Source organism: Nelumbo lutea, chromosome 1 (assembly GCF_056320005.1).
Source record: "Nelumbo lutea isolate HS-2025 chromosome 1, American lotus-T2T, whole genome shotgun sequence".
NCBI lineage: Eukaryota > Viridiplantae > Streptophyta > Magnoliopsida > Proteales > Nelumbonaceae > Nelumbo > Nelumbo lutea.
The window spans coordinates 14,786,911-14,806,598 of NC_142684.1; the positions used below are offsets into that span (position 1 = coordinate 14,786,911).

The following is a 19,688-nucleotide window of genomic DNA, read 5'->3' on the forward strand; positions in this document are numbered from 1 at the left end:
TTTCTCATTTTCTTCCTTCTATTATTTCACCCTCTTCCTTAAGCTGGGACTTTGGTTTTAGGAGAGGTTTGAGGGATGTTGAACTTAGTAGTGCTTCAGAATTGTTGTCTCTTCTTGGCAGTGTCTTTCTGGACCCTCTTCACTCGGATGTGAGACTTTGGTCCCCTCATCCAAAAGGTTTTTTCACTTGTGCTTCCTTTTTTAAGTCCCTTTGCCCTTCCATGGGACAGTTGGGTTTCCCTGCTAAGGAGATTTGGTTCAGACTTGTTCCTCCTAAAATTATAATATTCTGCTGGGAGGTGTTTTAAAGAAAGATCAATACTCTGGATTGCTTGCAGAATAAAAGGCCTTTCATGTGCTTGTCCCCTAACTGGTGTGTACTTTGCAGGGCTAGTGGTGAGGATTGCTCCCACTTATTTGTATCTTGTTCCTTTTCTAGTGCTATTTGGAGTTGGATCTTTTCTTTCTTTGGATGCAGGTGGAATCTGTCCTCAGAATTAAGTCAACTGTTTGATCCTTCTTGTTTTGTGTGGCCTACAAAAAAAGGAAAAACGATGTGGAGATGTATTAGAGCAGCAGCCTTGTGGACAATTTGGGAAGAAAGGAATGCTAGGGTGTTCAAAGAAAAGGAAAGAAGCTTACAAACTGTTGAGGATTGTATATTGACTAGAGCCATTCATTGGCTAAGAACTTTGGACTTCTTTCATATGTTTTCCTTTGATGACATTTGGAGTAACTGGAAGGCGGTAGCCACTAGTCATACGAGGAGGGACAAGGCAGCTGCAGTGTGGAAGCCTCCGCCTGAAGGTTGGGAAAAGCTGAATTTTGATGGTAGTAGCCAAGGAAACCCAGGCCCTTCGGGGATAGAAGGGGTGCTGAGAGATAGAGAGAGCAACATCCTAGCTTTGTTTTCAGGCCCTGTGGGAATAGGAAACTCAAATAGAGCAGAGATCTTAGCGGCTGTACAAGGCATCCAGATTGCTGAACAGTTAGGAGTTCAACACTTGATAGTTGAAGGAGACTCTAAAATTGTTGTGGGATGGCTGACAAATCCAGCTTCAGCTATGTGGCGAAGTAGAAATTTATTGAGGAAAGTCAATTGACTCACAAGAAATATGATAGTTACCTCTCTTTGGGTAGAAAGATCAGAAAATTCCTTAGCGGATGGACTAGCTAAGCAAGGGGTTTCAAGGGATCATTTGTTTTGGGCTGCTATGTAGTTTTATTTCTGTTTATTTCTGCTTATCCGGTTCTTAATTGATGTAATACTTTGTTAGAAGAGGTAACGGCTCGTGCCTCTTCATGGGTTTCTTGTATTGCCTTATATTCTGATTTAATAAATTATTTGCATTCATAAAATAAATATGGTTATGGTACCTAGGGAACTACTCTAGGATCTATGTTTTCTCCATAATAAATCCATCGCCTAGGCAACTAGGTGGCAAGGCGCCCACCTGTCGCCTAGACTCGCCTTGGCGCCTTGAAAACTATGATTAAAACTTTCCTAAATGGGTACCTTATGATTATTCCTACATGCACTATTCTAGTTCAGCCATGTGGGACATGGCCAATCTGAACTCTCCTTTGGATGGTGGATCCTCCAGATTGCTTGTTTATTTGTCTCCATAGTCTATGACAGCTTTATATTTCTCTACTCGGACTTTTTCACAAGTGATCTTGGCCATTGCAAGCTTCAATCTCATGACCTAAAAAATGCCCAAGAAAGAAGGGCTTATCTTGTAGTTTGTACTTGGTAAGGGCCGCTTACTGAAACTTTCTATGAATAGAAATAACAAGACAGAACATGCGGAACCCCAGTTAGGGGTGTCAACTCCATTGCACATGTGAGATTCTTGTGTTCTTGGTACAATTCATGACTATAGTACTTAATCTTATCAATCACTTGAAAGGTCTCAATATCTTCTGCAACTAAGAATATTATCATCATCATCATGACATCATCTAAGCCTTGTCCCAACTATATGAGTCAGCTACATGAATCCTGTTTCGCCATTCTGTTCTGTTCACAACTCAGAATATCATAAATTCATAAATTTTTCGTTTGTGATTTGGAACTTATTCTACCTAGGTTATCTTTAACATTTTAATCTTCCATATATAGGTGTATGTGAAGAGTTCTTACTTTCCGCACTCTCCATCACCTTGTCTCAAGTAAGTCTTCTAAGTTTTTCATGTTCAGTCAACCTAAAGGGTGCAATGCTTACAATTTTCATTTTTAATTGTGCAAGGTTATTCTTGTAAAATTGTATCAAAGATAGAAAGATGTCAACAAGAAACATACTCAGGAGCAAGGATTAAAATATCATCAGTGTATCTAGATACACATGGATACACTGATACACAAGAGTTTTAAAAGCTTTAAAAAGTTTGGGATGACAAACAGCATCCCTCCAATGTTCTAATAAAATAAAATAAAAGGTTAGGAAAAACAAAATGGAGTATTGGTAATATCGACACACACCAATACCAACTTTGGGTATTGGGTGTATTGATATTTTAATCCTTGCCCAGGAGATGAGCATGGTTCAAAGTATGCTCTAGTCTGCTGATATACAAATATTTTGTTGAGAGGATATGAATATTGAGGAATACAAAAGTTTGAAATACTGTTGATATATTTTGCTTCAGAAAAATTTCTGATTAGGCCTATGTCTTTGCTTGACAAACAAATATCTGCCTTGGATTTTGCTGATTCAACACTATCAGCAGTGAAATGTTGTACCAAAACTAGAAATTACATAGACCTTAGCAGATTGATGTTTCTTAGAACAAATTTTGGACAAAATGCCTGAATTTTCTGGTTCCCTCAATATTATAATCTTGAATGCCCAATCTATTTTCACAACCCTGCAGTAATATTGCTTTTTTTTTTTTTTATATTGAGTTCTGATAATCTACATTTTTAAATGAATTGCCTGTAATCTAAACTTACTTTTCTAGATCCAACCAATGTGTATATTCAATTGGACTGAGATTCTCACTAGGTGGCAAGTGTATAACTTGACCCCCCCTTTTCTCATTCTTTTGATTATGCTCTTTTGAACCATAAGAAATGGTGGGAGATGTTTTCCTCAGGCAGGATATCTAAACAGAGTTTCTTTGAAGAACTGGAGGGGAAGATATTTTTCTCAGATATAAATGCTCTTCTTAGACTTTATTAGCTTATCAAATTAGTAATGACTGTGGTGGGAGATGTTAACTGTCATTCTACCATCTTAAATATCCATATTGACATCTCATATAAAGGGGCCATTACCCAACCTAACCTTGTCATTTTTTCACAAAGTGGCTACTCTCAGACTCGAACCCATGTTCTCATGTCTTCAGACATGTTTCTGTTGGAAAGTAGAAGATTGACTCTCTGATTGATTCTCCATAATTTTAGGTCCATCAGTTTAGGAAACTTAATTTCCTAGAATCATGGGATATTAATTGGAGAATCCCACTGATATAGAAATTAGTTTTTTTAGGAAAAGTTAGTTTCCTATTTTATCACCCTGTAAATTAGCTCTGTAATTCTATATAAAGTTGTGTATATGCTCCTTCCAAGACAATACAATCAATTCATTTTTCTCTCAAATTTTCACATGGTATCAGAGCTAGGTTACGACCTAATCCACACATAGTATCTCTTTGGTCATCTCTTTGTAGAGACATCAGATCAGTCTGAAATCTTAGATCTGGTGTTGCCCAGAGCAGATTTACTGAATCCCTTTGGTTTCGTTTGGATCAGTTTTGATTTTGAGTGGTTTCGATCCACTCTTCAGTTTGGTGGAGCATTACAGTTACCCTTTTTTTTACATTGGCTGAAAGATTCTTTAGGCCTTCATCGCCAACCCTTACTAAGTTTTTCAGACCTTCATTGTCTGTTTTTCTCTCTTTCTTGAAGCCCACCCAATATGTCAGAAGCCACCGTATCAAATACCACTGCACAATCGGAAGAAGTTTCCTCACATCAAGCATTTGGCGACCTGCAAAACATTCAGGCAGCATATAGGTTGAACGGGAAAAATTATTTGAAGTGGTCTCAGTTTGTTCGAACATATTTAAAGGGAAAAGGAAAGCTTAGCCATCTCTTAGGGACGGGACCGAAGGAAGGAGATCCAAGATTTGATGCATGGGACGAAGCTGACTCCATGATCATGTCATGGATATGGAATTCAATGAACCCTGAAATCAGCGACACGTGTATGTTTTTATCCACGGCTAAAGAGATTTGGGATGCCGTCCGACAAACATATTCAAAAGCATGTGATGCAGCACAAGTGTACGAAATCAAAGTCAAGACTGGAGCAACTAAACAAGGCAGCAAGACAGTTACCGAGTATGCAAATTTACTGCAGAACCTGTGGCAAGAACTCGATCATTATCGGTGCATTGAGACTAAATGTGCAGCGGATGCAGCAATCCTAAAGAGTTTTATCGAAAAAGATCGCGTTTATGACTTTCTTGCAGGACTCAACGCAGAATTTGATCAAGTTAGGGTCTAGATTCTCGGCAAAGAAGAGGTACCATTTCTAAATGAGACTATTTCTCTGATTCGTGCTGAAGAAAGCTGTAGGGGGGTTATGCTTGAACCCCAAGTACTAGAAGGTTCAGCCATGACTACAAGGATGGAACAACCGAAAATATTGGAAGGAATGAAGACAGATTTGTCCTCTGCGCGGGACAACAAGGAGTCTCTTTGGTGTACCTATTGCAAGAAACAAAGGCACACCAAAGAGAAGTGTTGGAAGCTGAATGGTAAACCATCGAATATGGAATGGGGCTACCGAGGAGGACAACAGAAGAGTCAAAGTCAAACTTCACCACAAATCAGTCGAGCCAAGAAAAGCCTCCAGACAAGACCGAGTTCAATAAGGAGGAGATCGAAAAGTTAAGGGGGCTTCTGGGATCGTTGGAGAAACCTAGTGGTACAGGCTCTCTTGCAATCTCAGGTAAGTTTTCTATTCCTCACGGACTAAATGTCTCAGATGAACCTATTAGGGATTTATGGGTTATTGACTCAGGAGCCACAGATCACATGACTCACTCCTCACTACATTTTAGCACTTACACCCCCTGCCCAAGCAATCGAAAAATAGCCATTGCAGACGGTTCCCTTACTACTGTAGCTGGCCTTGGGGATATCCATATTAATCCATCACTTACACTAAAAAGTGTCCTTCATGTTCCAAAATTGTCCACTAACCTGATATCCATCCAAAAACTCACCCATGACATGAACTGTAATGTGCTTTTCTATCCTTCTTACTGTATATTTCAGGACCAGGGTTCGGGGAAGAGGATTGGACTTGCTAAGGAGAAGAATGGACTCTACTATCTTGAAGAATCATGCAAATCAAATATTGTCTAGGATAAGTTATCTCTGTCATTCCTTTCATCATCCAACAAAGACACCATTTGGCTTTATCACTTTAGACTAGGACATCCATCTTTTGGAATTCTGAAAACTATGTTTCCCTCCTTGTTTAAAGGATTGAGTGTTGAATATTTTCATTGTGATGAGTGTGAATTTGCAAAACACAAGCGTGTGCCCTTTCCAATCAGTAACAAGAGAAGTTCAGTCCCATTCTTTTTGATCCATAGTGATATATGGGGACCCTCCATAGTTCCAAATGTGTCTGGCTCACGATGGTTCGTCTCTTTTATTGATGATTGCACTAGGGTCTCTTGGATCTTTCTTCTTAAATCTAAATCAGATGTAAGTAGTGTACTCCCAAATTTCCATAACATGATCCAAAATCAGTTTGGGGTCAGAATCAAAAGATTTAGATCGGATAATGCACGGGATTATTTCAACCAAACTTTATCCCCATATTTTCAAAAAGAAGGGATTATCCATGAATCCTCCTACATTAATACTCCACAACAAAACGGAGTAGCAGAAAGGAAGAATGGTCATCTACTATCTGCAACCCGAGCCTTACTTTTCCACCAGCATGTTCCAAAAACCTATTGGGGGGAAGCTGTGCTTACATCCGCATACATTATAAATCGATTACCTTTGAGGGTGTTGGGATTTAAAACACCAATGGAAACACTTTCTCAATTTTATCCCGATCTACGTACAACAAATAATCTCACCCCAAGAATCTTTGGATGCACTGCTTTTGTCCATGTTCATACCCATAATAGAGGGAAGTTAGATCCAAGAGCCATCAAGTGTATTTTTGTGGGTTATTCGTTCACCCAAAAGGGTTATAAGTGTTACCACCCACCTACTAAAAAATTCTTTGTCTCTATTGATGTCACTTTTGAAGAAAAAACACCATATTTCACTCAACCTTATCTTCAGGGGGAGTCTTTGTCATTCATTGAAGATAAGGACAGAGAATTGTTCCCGCTTGGTCTACCTATAGTTTCTCAACACCCAAACTCAGCATCTATACCAGTTCAATCCGTATCTGCACCTATCGAACCACCTCAAACCAAACCAACTTCTTCACCCATTCATACCAGACCCATGACAGAGAATGATGAACTTTGTGACTCTATGAGATTGCAGGTATATTCAAGAAGAAGAAACCAGGATCCTAATCTTGTGCAGGTTCAAGATTCAACTCCTAATCCTGAGAATGAGGTAAATACAGTTCCAGAAATTTCTTCTGAATTAGCATCTGACCAAGATCTTCCTATTGCTCTTAGGAAAGGCACAAGAGAATGCACTAAACATCCCTTATATCCCTTAGCAAATTTTGTGTCCTTTAAAAAATTCTCACCATCACATAGGAGTTTCCTAGTTAGTCTAAACACCATTCATATTCCTAATACTTTATCTGAGGCATTATTTGATGAGAAATGGAAAGATGCTATGAGAGAAGAGATGTAGGCTCTAGATAAGAATCAAACATGGGAAATTGTTGACCTACCACCAGGAAAGAAACCCGTGGGCTGCAAGTGGGTTTTCACAGTAAAGTACAAGTCAGACGACTCTCTAGAAAGATACAAGGCAAGACTCGTGGCAAAAGGATATACACAAACCTATGGTGTTGACTATCAGGAGACATTCGCTCCAGTGGCTAAGATGAATACGGTAAGAATTTTGTTGTCACTAGCAGCTAACTTCGACTGGTACTTGGAGCAATTTGATGTAAAGAATGCTTTTCTTCACGGTAATTTAGAGGAGGAGATATACATGGATATTCCTCTGGGCTTCAAAGGAAATCTAAAAGGAAATAAAGTTTGCAGGTTGAAGAAAGCACTATATGGTCACCTAGGGCGTGGTTTGGAAGACTTACTAAAGTTATGCTTGCCATCGGATACAAACAAAGTCAGGGAGATCATACACTCTTTATAAAGCATTCGGATGCAGGGGGAGTCACGACTCTTCTGGTATATGTCGATGACATAATTGTGACAGGAAATGATGAAAAGGAGAATGAAGCCTTGAGAAGACGCCTAGTCAAAGAATTCGAAATAAAAGAACTTGGGAGATTGAAGTATTTTCTAGGGATTGAAGTAGCTCATTCCAGAGAAGGCATCTTTATCTCACAACCGAAATATGTAACAGATCTTTTAAGAGAGACAGGAAAGTTAGCATGCAAACCATCCTCCACACCGATTGAGCCAAATCACAAATTGGGAGAAGCAAATGAAAATCCAGCCGTGAATAGGGAAATGTACCAAAGATTAGTAGGAAAACTTATATATCTTGCCCACACAAGGCCAGACATAGCATATGCCGTGAGCGTGGCTAGCCAGTTTATGCACAACCCGAAAGAGGTTCACCTACAGGCGGTCTATAGGATACTACATTACCTAAAGGCTAATCCTAGCAAAGGAATCTTGTTTAAAAGAAATACTGGATTAACCCTAGAGGCATACACCGATGCAGATAATGCAGGCTCTCCCATGGATAGGCGGTCCACTACAGGTTACTGTACGTTCCTTGGAGGAAATCTTGTGACATGGAGGAGTAAGAAACAGAATGTGGTAGCTAGATCAAGTGCGGAGGCAGAATTCAGGGCAATGGCTCAAGGAGTATGTGAATTACTATGGCTCAAGATAATTTTGGAAGACCTAAAGATCAGATGGGAAGGTCCAATGAGATTATTCTGTGACAACAAGTCAGCTATTAACATTGCTCACAATCCCGTCCAACATGACAGGACAAAGCACATTGAGATAGATAGGCATTTCATAAAGGAAAAGCTGGATAGCGGATTAATTTGCACTCCATACGTCTCAACGAATGGTCAACTGGCAGATGTGCTGACAAAAGGGCTTTGCAGTGTGGCATTCCAAGGACTTATCTCCAAGCTGGGAATGAAAGATGCATATTCACCAGCTTGAGGGGGAGTGTTGGAAAGTAGAAGATTGACTCTCTGATTGATTCTCCATAATTTTAGGTCCATCAGTTTAGGAAACTTAATTTCCTAGAATCATGGGATATCCTAGAATCATGGGATATTAATTGGAGAATCCCACTGATATAGAAATTAGTTTTTTTAGGAAAAGTTAGTTTCCTATTTTATCACCCTATAAATTAGCTCTGTAATTCTATATAAAGTTGTGTATATGCTCCTTCCAAGACAATACAATCAATTCATTTTTCTCTCAAATTTTCACAGTTTCCCTCTTTGCTTCATTATAAATCATATACTTAAAATAACATAGTAAGAAATAGAATATAATCATGGACTTTTTTGTTGAAAATATTATAAAATACAATAACTATTTCGAAGGCTTAAAATGTTGACATATCTACAATTCATGATGTATTTCCATTTCCATGGGTACCATAATGATATATTACTGGAATCAACATATTCCCTAGTGAAAACTACCAGTGCTATATGGAGTACAGAAGGTGGTACTATAACATGATGAGTTGGCAATACATTGCAGATTTATGGAGCAGAAGTATTACTACCTGCTTAATGAAGATGATGGCACTTAGAAACAACTCAAAAATTCTGTTTTGAATGTGCCATTAAATCTTAGTTTTTGTGTGAGTAATAGATTATTTGGCTGATCTATAAGAATTGTTTACACTTGCTGTGAGTTTTTGCTTGAACTTACTCTATTATGTAGTTTTAATTCTTAAAGTCTGCAGAACAATTTTGCAGCATATTATGTTGTCTATTAACCTTAATTTTTTTGGCCTTTTCTGACGGTTTGGAACAAGATAATAATCTAAAAGTGCTGATAAAAAGGAAAAAACGTCTAAAAGCTTCTCTATGTTTCATTTATGATTTCATAAAATATCATTGTAATATTGCTACATATTTTACAATGTTTTCACCATGTCTAATTTTTCCAATATTTCCATATGATATTTCTGACTCTTTCCTTTATTTGGATAATTAACATTTTCAAACTGACAAGTACATTTTAAACCTTGTTTGAGCCATGATATGGGGCTTCTCTCCAAGTTTGTGACATGGACCCTAAGTTTAAATCATGGACTAATCCCCAATGCTCTCTCTCTCTCTCTCTCTCCACACACACATAATAATTCAAGCAATTATTTGAATATATCTATGTTTGTGTAGGTGGAAAACTCGTTCTCAAGCAATTTTAACAGTTCTTAAAAGCCTTGAGGCTGACTTCTTCTGTATACAGGTGTGTATTGCTTTCTATTTTGTCCATAATTTTCTTTAATATAATAAATGATGAAGTTGTGTATTTCTTATGTCAGTTAATATGTTTTACTTCATTTTTTGTTATAATTTAATTGCTTGTATGAATTTTTGCTCCTTTATACCATAATATACACCTTATTGGTCTTCACTTAATTAAGAAGATAGTCAATTAGGAGTTAGATGAGTATGATGCCTTCTACAAGGAGAATGTGGAGAACCATGGGTATTCAAGTATTTACATTCAGAGAAGTGGACAGAAGCGTGATGGATGTGGGATCTTCTACAGGCACAGCATGTATGTTTTCTACTTTGATTTAAAATAGACAAGCAATACCTTTTCTTGTGATTATGTATTTAAATTATTATTTTATTGTATCAGTGCTTTGAGTCTGGATTGTCTTTTTCTACATCTTTACACTTCTCTTGGTTGATGTGTTAATTATTATTATTATTATTTTTGATCAGAAACGATAACTTTCATTAGAGATAAATTAACCTGAAATACAGAATTCAACCCTTATTAGAAAAGGTTGATCCAATAAACATCAAACGTTACAGCACTGCCCAAAAAAGATTCTCCCTTACAGTCCCTTGTTTTGATAGGGCGTCAGCAAAACCATTTGCTGATCTCCTTACCCAGTTGAAACAAACACCCACCTCCCTTGTTATGCTAAGAATTTCCCTTATCAGCTGTCTATATTGCCAAATTCCCAGCTTCCCTGATTGCATCCACCCAATTACCAACTTGGAGTCTCCCTCTATCTCAATCTGCTGTAGCCCCAACTGTTTGGCCAGTTTTACACCTTGATGTAGTGTCAAGATTTCCGCTCTTAAGGAATCTCCAACTCCTATTGGACATGAAAACAAAGCCATTATCTTGCCTTCATTATCTCTGAAAACACCTCCTATACCAGATGGGCCTGGATTACCTATAGAGTTTCCATCAAAGTACAGTTTCACCCTTTGTTGTGCTAGTGGGGACCAAACTTCATGTATCATATCTTTGGAAGTAGTAGTAGATGCCATAATACCCCAACTTCTATAAATGTCTTCAACTAAGAAATCCTTAAAAAGATCACAGGATTTCAACCAATGGATAACCTTAGTAGTTATTCCTTCCACAACCTCTTCCTTGGATCTACATCTGCCTTTAAAGATCCTATTGTTTCTTTCCTCCCACACTGACCACAATACAGCAGCTCTAGTGGTTATCCACATAATCCTTCCATGAACCGTTGGTTGCTTGTAAAAAGTTGGATCAAAGAGGTTTACCACGCTTGAGGAGGGAGTTCACCTACAGCCAAAGAGAGAAGAGAACCAAGACCAAATAAAGAACACAAAGGGACATGAGATTAGTAAATGTGAAATTGTCTAACCAAAACCCAAACAGAGGCAACAAACATGGGGGGAGAGGCGCATATTTGGCCTCTTTTTCTGCAATAAATCCAAGGTGTTGATTTTTTGGAGTACCACTTCCCAACAAAAGGCCTGAATTTTAGGGGGTACAGGGCTATCCTACACCTCCTTTGAAGGAAATTTCCCTACAAGGTTAGAGGTCTGAAGAAAAATGTTATAGAAAGAAGAGCAATTGAAAAAACCAAAAGGGGAAGGTTTCCAAATTCTGCTATCTCTACAGGACTGATCAACCATCCCCATTTCAGAATCCCTTAGACCTCTTCTCAAGCCCAAATCCCAAGATTATCAACAAACACTGAAGAGATCACTTTTCTTTTGTTTTCAGACAAAGAGTATATAGAAGGAAATCTATCTCTAAGGGAGTTTTCACCAACCCAAACATCTTCCCAAAACGAGACTTTATTTCTAGCGCAAACATCATATTTGAAATAAGGAAGCATAAGAGGCAAAATATCTTGAATAGCTTTCCAAGGAGAAAACTGAGAAGCCCCAGGGTCAAGTCCTGCATCCTAGCCGTTATCTGCCAATCCATGAATACTAACAATCACTCTAGACCAAAGTTTGTCCTGTTCCATTGGTAGTCTCCAAATCCATTTCCCCAGCAAAGCCATGTTTCTTAATCTTATATTTCCTAACCCAAGGCCTCCAACATCCCTACTCCTAGAAACCACCTCCCACTTCACTAAGTGATCCTTCTTAGTATCCCCTGGTTTCCACAAGAAATCCCTTATTATCTTCTCTAATTGGTTCGCTACTTTTATTGGTACTCTAAAGGTAGACAGGAAATAAACTGGTAGGTTGGCTAAGGTTGACTTGATTAAGGTTATCCTACACCCTAAAGAGATGTAATTCCTCTTCCAATTTACTAACCTCTTGGAGAATCTTTCAATTACAAGGTACCAAAAACTCTCAACCATTGGGATCCCTCCCAGTGGTAGCCCCAAATATTGTAAAGGCCAGCCCCCCCATTTCACACCCCAAAATCCTAGCTAGGGAATCCACCTCCTCTCCCCCTAGATTGAGCCCTGCCACACAACTTTTCCCCAATTCACTTTAAGATTGGACTTCCTTTCATATTGAAGCACTAGATTCTTTAAGTTCTGTAATTCCCCTTCCTCCCCGTCACAAAACAAGATGATGTCATCTGCAAATTGCAAGTGTGTGACCACCACCTCGTCCCTACCAATCCTCCAACCTCTTATCAAATTGTTAGCATCTGCCCTCGAAATCATGGCACTCAACACATCAGCTACTAGGGTAAAGAAGAATGGGGACAATGGATCTCCTTGCCTAATACCCCTCTTTGCAGGAAAGAAACCCCTAGCTACACCATTCACCAATATTGAGAAATGACATGAAGAAATGCATCCCTTTACCCAACTGCACCATCTCTCCCCAAACCCTCTCCGCTTGAGAACCTCTAGTAAAAAATCCCAGTTCACCATGTCATATGCCTTTTCAAGATCCAATTTGCAAACCAACCCCTTTTCCTTTCTCCTCCTCTTCACCTCAACACATTCAATGGAAATAAGTATTTGATCTACAATTTGTCTTCCTTCTACAAAGGCCCCTTGATACGGTGAGATTAGAGATGGGAGGATTTTTTTTAATCTTAGCGCTAGGACCTTAGAGATGATCTTATACATGCTTCCCACCAGGCTTATAGGTCTGAAATCCTTTGGTTGGAGAGCGTCCTTCTTAGGAACCAAGGCAATAAAAGTTGCATTTGCTCCCGAGTTAAATTTGCCTCTCTCATAGAATTCTTCAAAAACCTCCAACAATCCTCTCTAATTATCTCCCAACAATCTTGATAGAAGGCCATCGAAAAACCATCAGGCCTAGGAGCTTTAGCTCGATCCGTGGAGAAGATTGCATTTCTCATTTGTTGGGCCTCAAATCTTCTTTCCAAAGATTCCAATAAGACACTATCTTCCACCCTCCACTCCAAGTGCTCTAAGCTCTCACTAGGTCACCTTGGGTTGTCATACACTAATTTGAAGTGATTAACCAAAGCTTGAGCTATATCATCTTCCCTTGTCAGCAATTGCCCATCCCACTTCAATTTTGAAACAGAATTCTTCTTTCTCCTCCCATTTGCTAACAAATGAAAAAACCTTGTATTGATGTCCCCTTCCTTTAGCCATTTGCACCTGGATTTTTGCCTCCGACTTATCTTCTCCTTCCTAAGAAGATCTTCCAGTTCCTGTTTCAAATTCCATCTTTCCACCCTACCCTCTTCCCCCAGCCTTCTTTCAGCTTCTAGTCCATCTAGCTCCTGCACTCTCTGACTGATTTCCACTTTCCTTTGCTCTAATCTACCAAAAACCTCTTTATTCCAAATCTTGAGTCTAGCTTTCAAGAGTTGTAGTTTCTTATAAAACCTATACCCCTTCCATCGGAATTCCACTTGGTCCACTTCCCACAATTCTTTTACCTTAGTTAGAAACTTTGGATGAAGTAACCACATGTTTTCAAACCTAAAAGGGCACGGGCCTCCATCTAGTCTTTCTTGAGACAACCTGATTGGGCAATGATCTGAAATAGGTCTCGGCAATGCTATAACACCTAAAATCCCCAATTCATCTTCCCAATCCACTGTAAAGAGGAAGTTATCCAATCGACAACAGGTAGGGTTTTCTTGGAAGTTTGACCAGGTAAAATTTGCTTGTTGAAGAGGGAGATCCCGCAATGCAAAATTCTCCACAAAGAGATTAAACTTCCTCATGCTAGATGTAATCCTATGACTGCGGTTATTGGACTCGTTTAAGAATCTTATTACGTTGAAATCCCCACCCAAACACCAAGGGCCATCCCACAAACCCCTAATAGCTGCTAGTTCTTCCCAGAAACCTTCCCTTTCCCTGTAAGAGGTGGGACCATAGACATTAGTTAGCACCCAAGCCCACCCATCTTCCTTTCTCTTCAATTTTATTGACATCGAGAAGTTCCCAATTAATTCTTCTTCACACTCCCGGTCTTCATTTCTCCATAAAGTAATAATTCCCCCTGAAGCTCCCCACGATTGTGCAAAGGCCCAATTCAAATTTCTTGTTGACCAAATGCTCCTCACCTATTTCTTGTCCACCTCAGACAATTTTGATTCTTGTATTAAGACCACATTTAGCTTTTCTCTTCTCAAGAAGTCTTTGATCACTCGCCTTTTCTTTGAACTCCCCAAACCTCTTACATTCCAGTCTATTAACTTCATGGACAAACATTTCATGTAGCCCCAACCATACCACCCTCTTTACTCTTTTCTATCCTTCCTACCCCCAATCGCTTTATCATAAACCAGCCCACTCGTCAACCTCTCCACCTCACTCAGCTTTTTCTTCCTCTTCTTAGAAAGCTCTCCTACCTTCTTACTAGACTCTTCCACCTTCTCATTTTCTTCTAGTTTCTTACCTGACCCTTCTTCTTCTTTTTCCGTTGTCCTTTTGATTTTCCACTGTATCCACTTTTCTCCACTGTATTGGGAAATTGAATAATCTCCTCCTCAACGCTACCCTCTTTCACATTCAGCTCCTCTTCCATTCTGATTCTAAATAATTCCAAGATCAACTCCCAAAATTTTTCCCCTAGTTCTCTCTCTTCTGCTTCTGAATTTATCTCCCCCACTACCTCTGTCACTTGTCCTGAATCAAACGAATTGGCAGACTTTAAAGCTGGGCTGGAATCACCTGTAGGCCAGACACACCAGGACTTGGGGAAACAGAGTTAGTAACCAAAAACTGAACCTGAAAACAATCCAAACCTTGGGAAGAAGAAGACGCAATATGAGTTTCTGGAATAGCCTGAACACCTTTTGTTTGACTTTCGCTGGGAATAGGACCCTTGAAATCAAGATCTGGATTGATTGCAGTGGGAGGCGGGCAGTTTATAGCTCTGCTTGGAGGAACCAGATTGCCAACACACACCGTACAAGCACCCATTCCCTGGTCTTTACAAAGGATTGAGTCTCCTTTTCTCCCTGTTTCGGTTTTCTCCTCACCCGAGCCTGTTTTCTTTCTTTCCAACTCCTTTCTAGGCTGAACCAACTCTCCTGGAAGTGTACAAGCCTCTTCTTTGAACAGTAACTTCAATCCTGGGTCATCTTCCTCCCCATACCTTGAACGACATTTACTCTGTATACTACCATAGCTGGACTCTTCAACAGGAATTAAAGATTAAAATTTTCTATAACCCTTAATTGCTTAAGGGTTGAACTGGTCAAAGTGGAGAATTTTCCTAGTTATTTTGTTAGTAATTTCTTCTAAATGGAATCATCAGAACTCTGAATGACAAAAACTCCAATTTTTTCTAAAGACATAAAGGTTTTTGGCTAAACTTGGAGGCTGTCAACCTCAGGAACTTTTCTCTGATGATGCAATGGAACTGGAAATCTCCCTTGGACAGCTTCAAAATGATGAAAGATTTTTTCATTTGTTATAAAAATTAAAATTAGGAGTGCTTCTGTATTGACTTCAGCAATTAAAGAAAGGATGTATATTCAATTTTGCAAAAGGATTTTCATTGGAGTTGGTCAATTATTGTATGTTCTACAGAAATGAACTTTTGAATTGTTTAATTTATAATTTGTTGTATCTGACTTCAATCTTCTGTTTTGTTCAGTGCAGAATTGGTCTTAGAGGAGAAAATAGAATACAATGATCTTGTAGATACCGTTGAAGATGGAACTATTTCATCTATTAGCTTGCAAACTAATGCACTGACCCTTGAGGATAAAGAGGCTAATTCAACTGATGGTATATTTTGCTTTTGCAAATACCTAATCTTGGTTTTTCTTCAATTTCCAGTTTCCAGGTTCTGAAACCCATCTGCATATTGCTCTTTCTGAAAACAAGTCTAAATTTCCAACTTTAACAAGTGATAAGTAGTACATATATGTACTTGGTTTCTATACAAAATATGCTACCTATGCTTCTTTTTGACTCAAAGTCATTGTACGTTTTGTTAATATAATACCCCATTTTTGATAAGGTGTATGATGATATTATTTTTATGGATTTTAATGGCATTGACTTAGCAATTTCTCATCCCTTTCTTACTAATTTCTGATCATTGTGCATGACAAACTGTTAGCTTACTTTTGCAATGAACTATGATCAGATTCACTGCCAAAGAATGGTCCAACTGACTGTGGAGATCCTAATGATCCTCGTGTAAGATTGAAACGTGATTGTGTGGGAATAATGGCAGCATTTAAGCTTAGGGATCCTTCTAATCATCTTGTTATTTTGGCCAATACACATCTTTATTGGTAAGATGGATGCAACTTTGGTTTATTTTGTGTAGTTAAGATCCTTGTTTTTGGTCTAGTGCTTCCATCCATGTCTTCAATAAATATTCTCTCCTTAAAGTCATGGCTCCTCCTTCTCTTTTATGCGAATAGTCGAATACTCGTGGGTGCAGGGTTTATGCACTTCTTGCAATATTTCCTTTCAGCCCTTCTAAGAATTCTGATTGTTCTCTACCCGTATTCTACTGGCTTCTTGAACTAACATTATCAGAGTTTCTGAAAAACAGGGATCCAGAATGGGCTGATGTCAAGCTTGCACAGGCAAAGTACCTTTTAAAGCACTTGGCTCAGTTTAAGGAAATTGTTTCAATCAAATATAACTGCAGACCGTCTGTTATTTTGGCTGGTGACTTCAATTCTATACCTGGAGATAAGGTTTGTTTGTGAATGCAATGTTGTTGAGGTGTCTTTAGTTCATTTCTGCTATTGAGTTTCTATTTATGTTGTATATGATCTTATTTTTGAAGTGGTTTTCCATAATAATAAAGTTAGGCTTACTGGCCTTGTTTGGCAATACTTTGTGCTTTGTACTTCCGATAGTATGTAAGTATGAAGTACATACTTGTATTTTTGTACTTTTACTTAAAAAACCGTTTCGATAAAAATTAAAATAAAACATAGTTTTCAAAGTAAAAAGTAAAGAAGATATATTAGGATGTTGTGCACATGTGCATGCCACATGACATCCACATATGCCATCACGTGGCATATACATGTTTTTTGATCAAACATATACATGTTACTAAATATATTCAGATTCCACATGGCACAAAACATGTCACTAATGTTAACAGTCAAGTGCACTGATCAAAAAACATGTCACTAATATTACACTCAAATGCCACGTGACATCCATATATGCTGCCACATAGTAGATACATGTCGTTGATACCAAGAAGTAAATCAGTCCTCTAAATCTGATGTAAACTTGATTAAAAAAAAGAGAAGAAAGTGGAGAAAAGAAGAGGAAGAAGAAGAGTTCGATGATCTCCTCTCTCTGCTCACTAATCCTTTTGTTAATCTTCATTTTCTAAGTTAATTACAAGTATGTCCTTAAGTGGGCGGCCAGCTAAGCAAGAACTTAAAATAAACTTATAAAAAGAAGTAACATACCCATTAACAAATAAAATAAATAACAAACTACATAAATAAAATAATAGATACCAGGGCCCATTTGGCCCAGTCTCTCCACACTCCCCCTCAAGCTGAGCATAGATGTCAATCATGCCCAGCTTGCTTATATAATGTGTCAGCTTCCCTCTTGAAACACCCTTGGTCAAAACATTAGCCAAATGCTCTTCTGAAGAGATAAATGGCATGCAAACCCCCCTGAAGCAACTCTTTCCTATATAAAATGTCTATAAACCTCTATGTGCTTAGTATTGTCATGTTGAACAGGATTATGTGCAATGTTGATAGCTGCTTGGTTGTCTATTGAAGGCATTTTTTTAATTTAAATAATATTTAAATAAATTAGAACTCAAATAAGTGGGTTGGCTAGTCTGCTAGCCAAATCATTAAAACTATAAAAAACTATCCCATATGGGAATTCCCTCTCTTTAGGTGGGAGGGACAGGTGTCCTTCACCTAGGAGGAGGTAGTTACATAACTGAAGAAAACTGAAGAGAGGAGAGCTGAGAGTTCGACAATGAGGGTCTGAGAAGAGAGTTTCGAACTTACCCTCTCTCAGCACCCTAACATTGTTTTATTTAGATATATTTGAATAATTATAAGGATGCCCTCAGTTGGGCCAGAATTTACAAAGAACTTAATATTGACAGGATGGGCCTAGAATAAGGCCCATTACAAAAAAGAAACATAAATAACAAGAAAGAATAAACAACCTATGGGACATTCGGCCCATCTTCTCTACACTCCCCCTCAAACTGAGCATAGATGTCAATCATGCCAAGCTTGCTGGTATCATGCTGAAGTTTTGCCTTGGGAATGCCTTTGGTGAGAAAATCTGCCAACTGTCCTTCAGATGTGATGAAAGGAAGACACTTCACCCGAAGAGACCCTTTCCCTAATGAACTGTCGATCAACTTCAATATGCTTGGTTCTATCATGTTGCACTAGGTTGTGAGCAATGTTGATGGCAACTTGATTATCACAATACAACATCATTGGCTTGTCATATTTAACTCCAAGTTCTTCCATCAAAGATTTGAGTCATAATAATTCAGAAACTCCATGTGCCATGGCCCTGTATTCTGCTTCAGCAGAAGACCGAGCAACAACCGATTGTTTCTTGCTTCTCCAAGAAACAACATTACCAGCTACCAAGCTGCAATACCCAGACATAGATCTTCTGTCATCAATGTTCCCGACGCAGTCAACATCGGTGTAGGCTTCAAGTTTTATATGACCATGTTTGGCAAACAGAATACCCTTTCCTGGGGAGCCCTTCAAATAACATAGGATTCTTTCTGCAGCTGCCATATGAGTGAGTATCTCGGGGAGCATGCATGAATTAGCTAATGCAACTGACTGCATATGCAATATCTGGCCGAGTCATCCATAGGTACAAAAGTTTCCCAAGAAGTCTCTGAAAGATTCCTTTGTCTTCTAACAATGTCCCTTCTGAGGCTGAGAGTTAATAGCTCATATCAATAGGAGTAGCAACTGGTCTAGCACCCATCTTTCTAGTCTTGGAGAGCAAGTCAAGAACATACTTCCTTTGGGAGATAAGAACCCCATCCTTAGATTGAGCCACTTCTATACCAAGAAAGTATCTCAAGTCCCCTAAATCTTTAATCTCAAACTTTGTATGGAGAAAAGATTTTAGATCATGAATTCCTGAAACATCATTACCAGTCACTACAATATCATCTACATACACAATGAGGTATACTGCCAGAGGTCCACTCCTCTTCACAAAAAGAGTATGATCGGACTGTGTCTGCACATAACCAAAGTTAACAAGTGCTGTTCTAAATCTCTCAAACCATGCTCTAGGGGACTGTTTCAGTCCATAAAGAGATTTCTTCAGCCTGCATACCTTCCCTTTCATATCAGTTCCATACATCCCTGGAGGAAGAGACATATAAACCTCCTCATGTAATTTACCATTCAAAAATGCATTCTTCACATCCAATTGATAAAGGGGCCAGTCAAAGTGAGCAGCTAAAGATAGAAGAACCCTCACAGATGTCATCTTGGCAACAGGTGCAAAGGTCTCTAAATAATCAATCCCATATGTCTGTGTATAGCCTTTTGCAACCAGCCTGGCCTTGTACCTTTCAATGGTGCCATCAGCTCGGTATTTGATAGTAAAGACCCACTTGCAACCAACTTGATCCTTCCCTTCAGGCAAATCCACCACTTACATGTGTCATTCTTGTGTAGGGCATCGATTTCAGATC

General features: G+C 38.7%; 1 protein-coding gene across 1 annotated transcript in view; it reads left to right on the top strand.

Annotated features, from left to right (window-relative positions):
• The window catches only part of LOC148873628 (DNAse I-like superfamily protein), a 46,844-nt gene that overhangs the window by 11,554 nt on the left and 15,602 nt on the right, over nucleotides 1–19,688 (top strand). Inside the window, exons 4-9 of the mRNA XM_088964209.1 lie at nucleotides 2,123–2,172; nucleotides 9,519–9,588; nucleotides 9,782–9,903; nucleotides 15,636–15,769; nucleotides 16,134–16,284; nucleotides 16,551–16,698. Of these exons, the coding sequence (XP_088820335.1) occupies nucleotides 2,123–2,172; nucleotides 9,519–9,588; nucleotides 9,782–9,903; nucleotides 15,636–15,769; nucleotides 16,134–16,284; nucleotides 16,551–16,698 (675 nt within the window). The remainder of the gene's footprint in view (nucleotides 1–2,122; nucleotides 2,173–9,518; nucleotides 9,589–9,781; nucleotides 9,904–15,635; nucleotides 15,770–16,133; nucleotides 16,285–16,550; nucleotides 16,699–19,688) is intronic.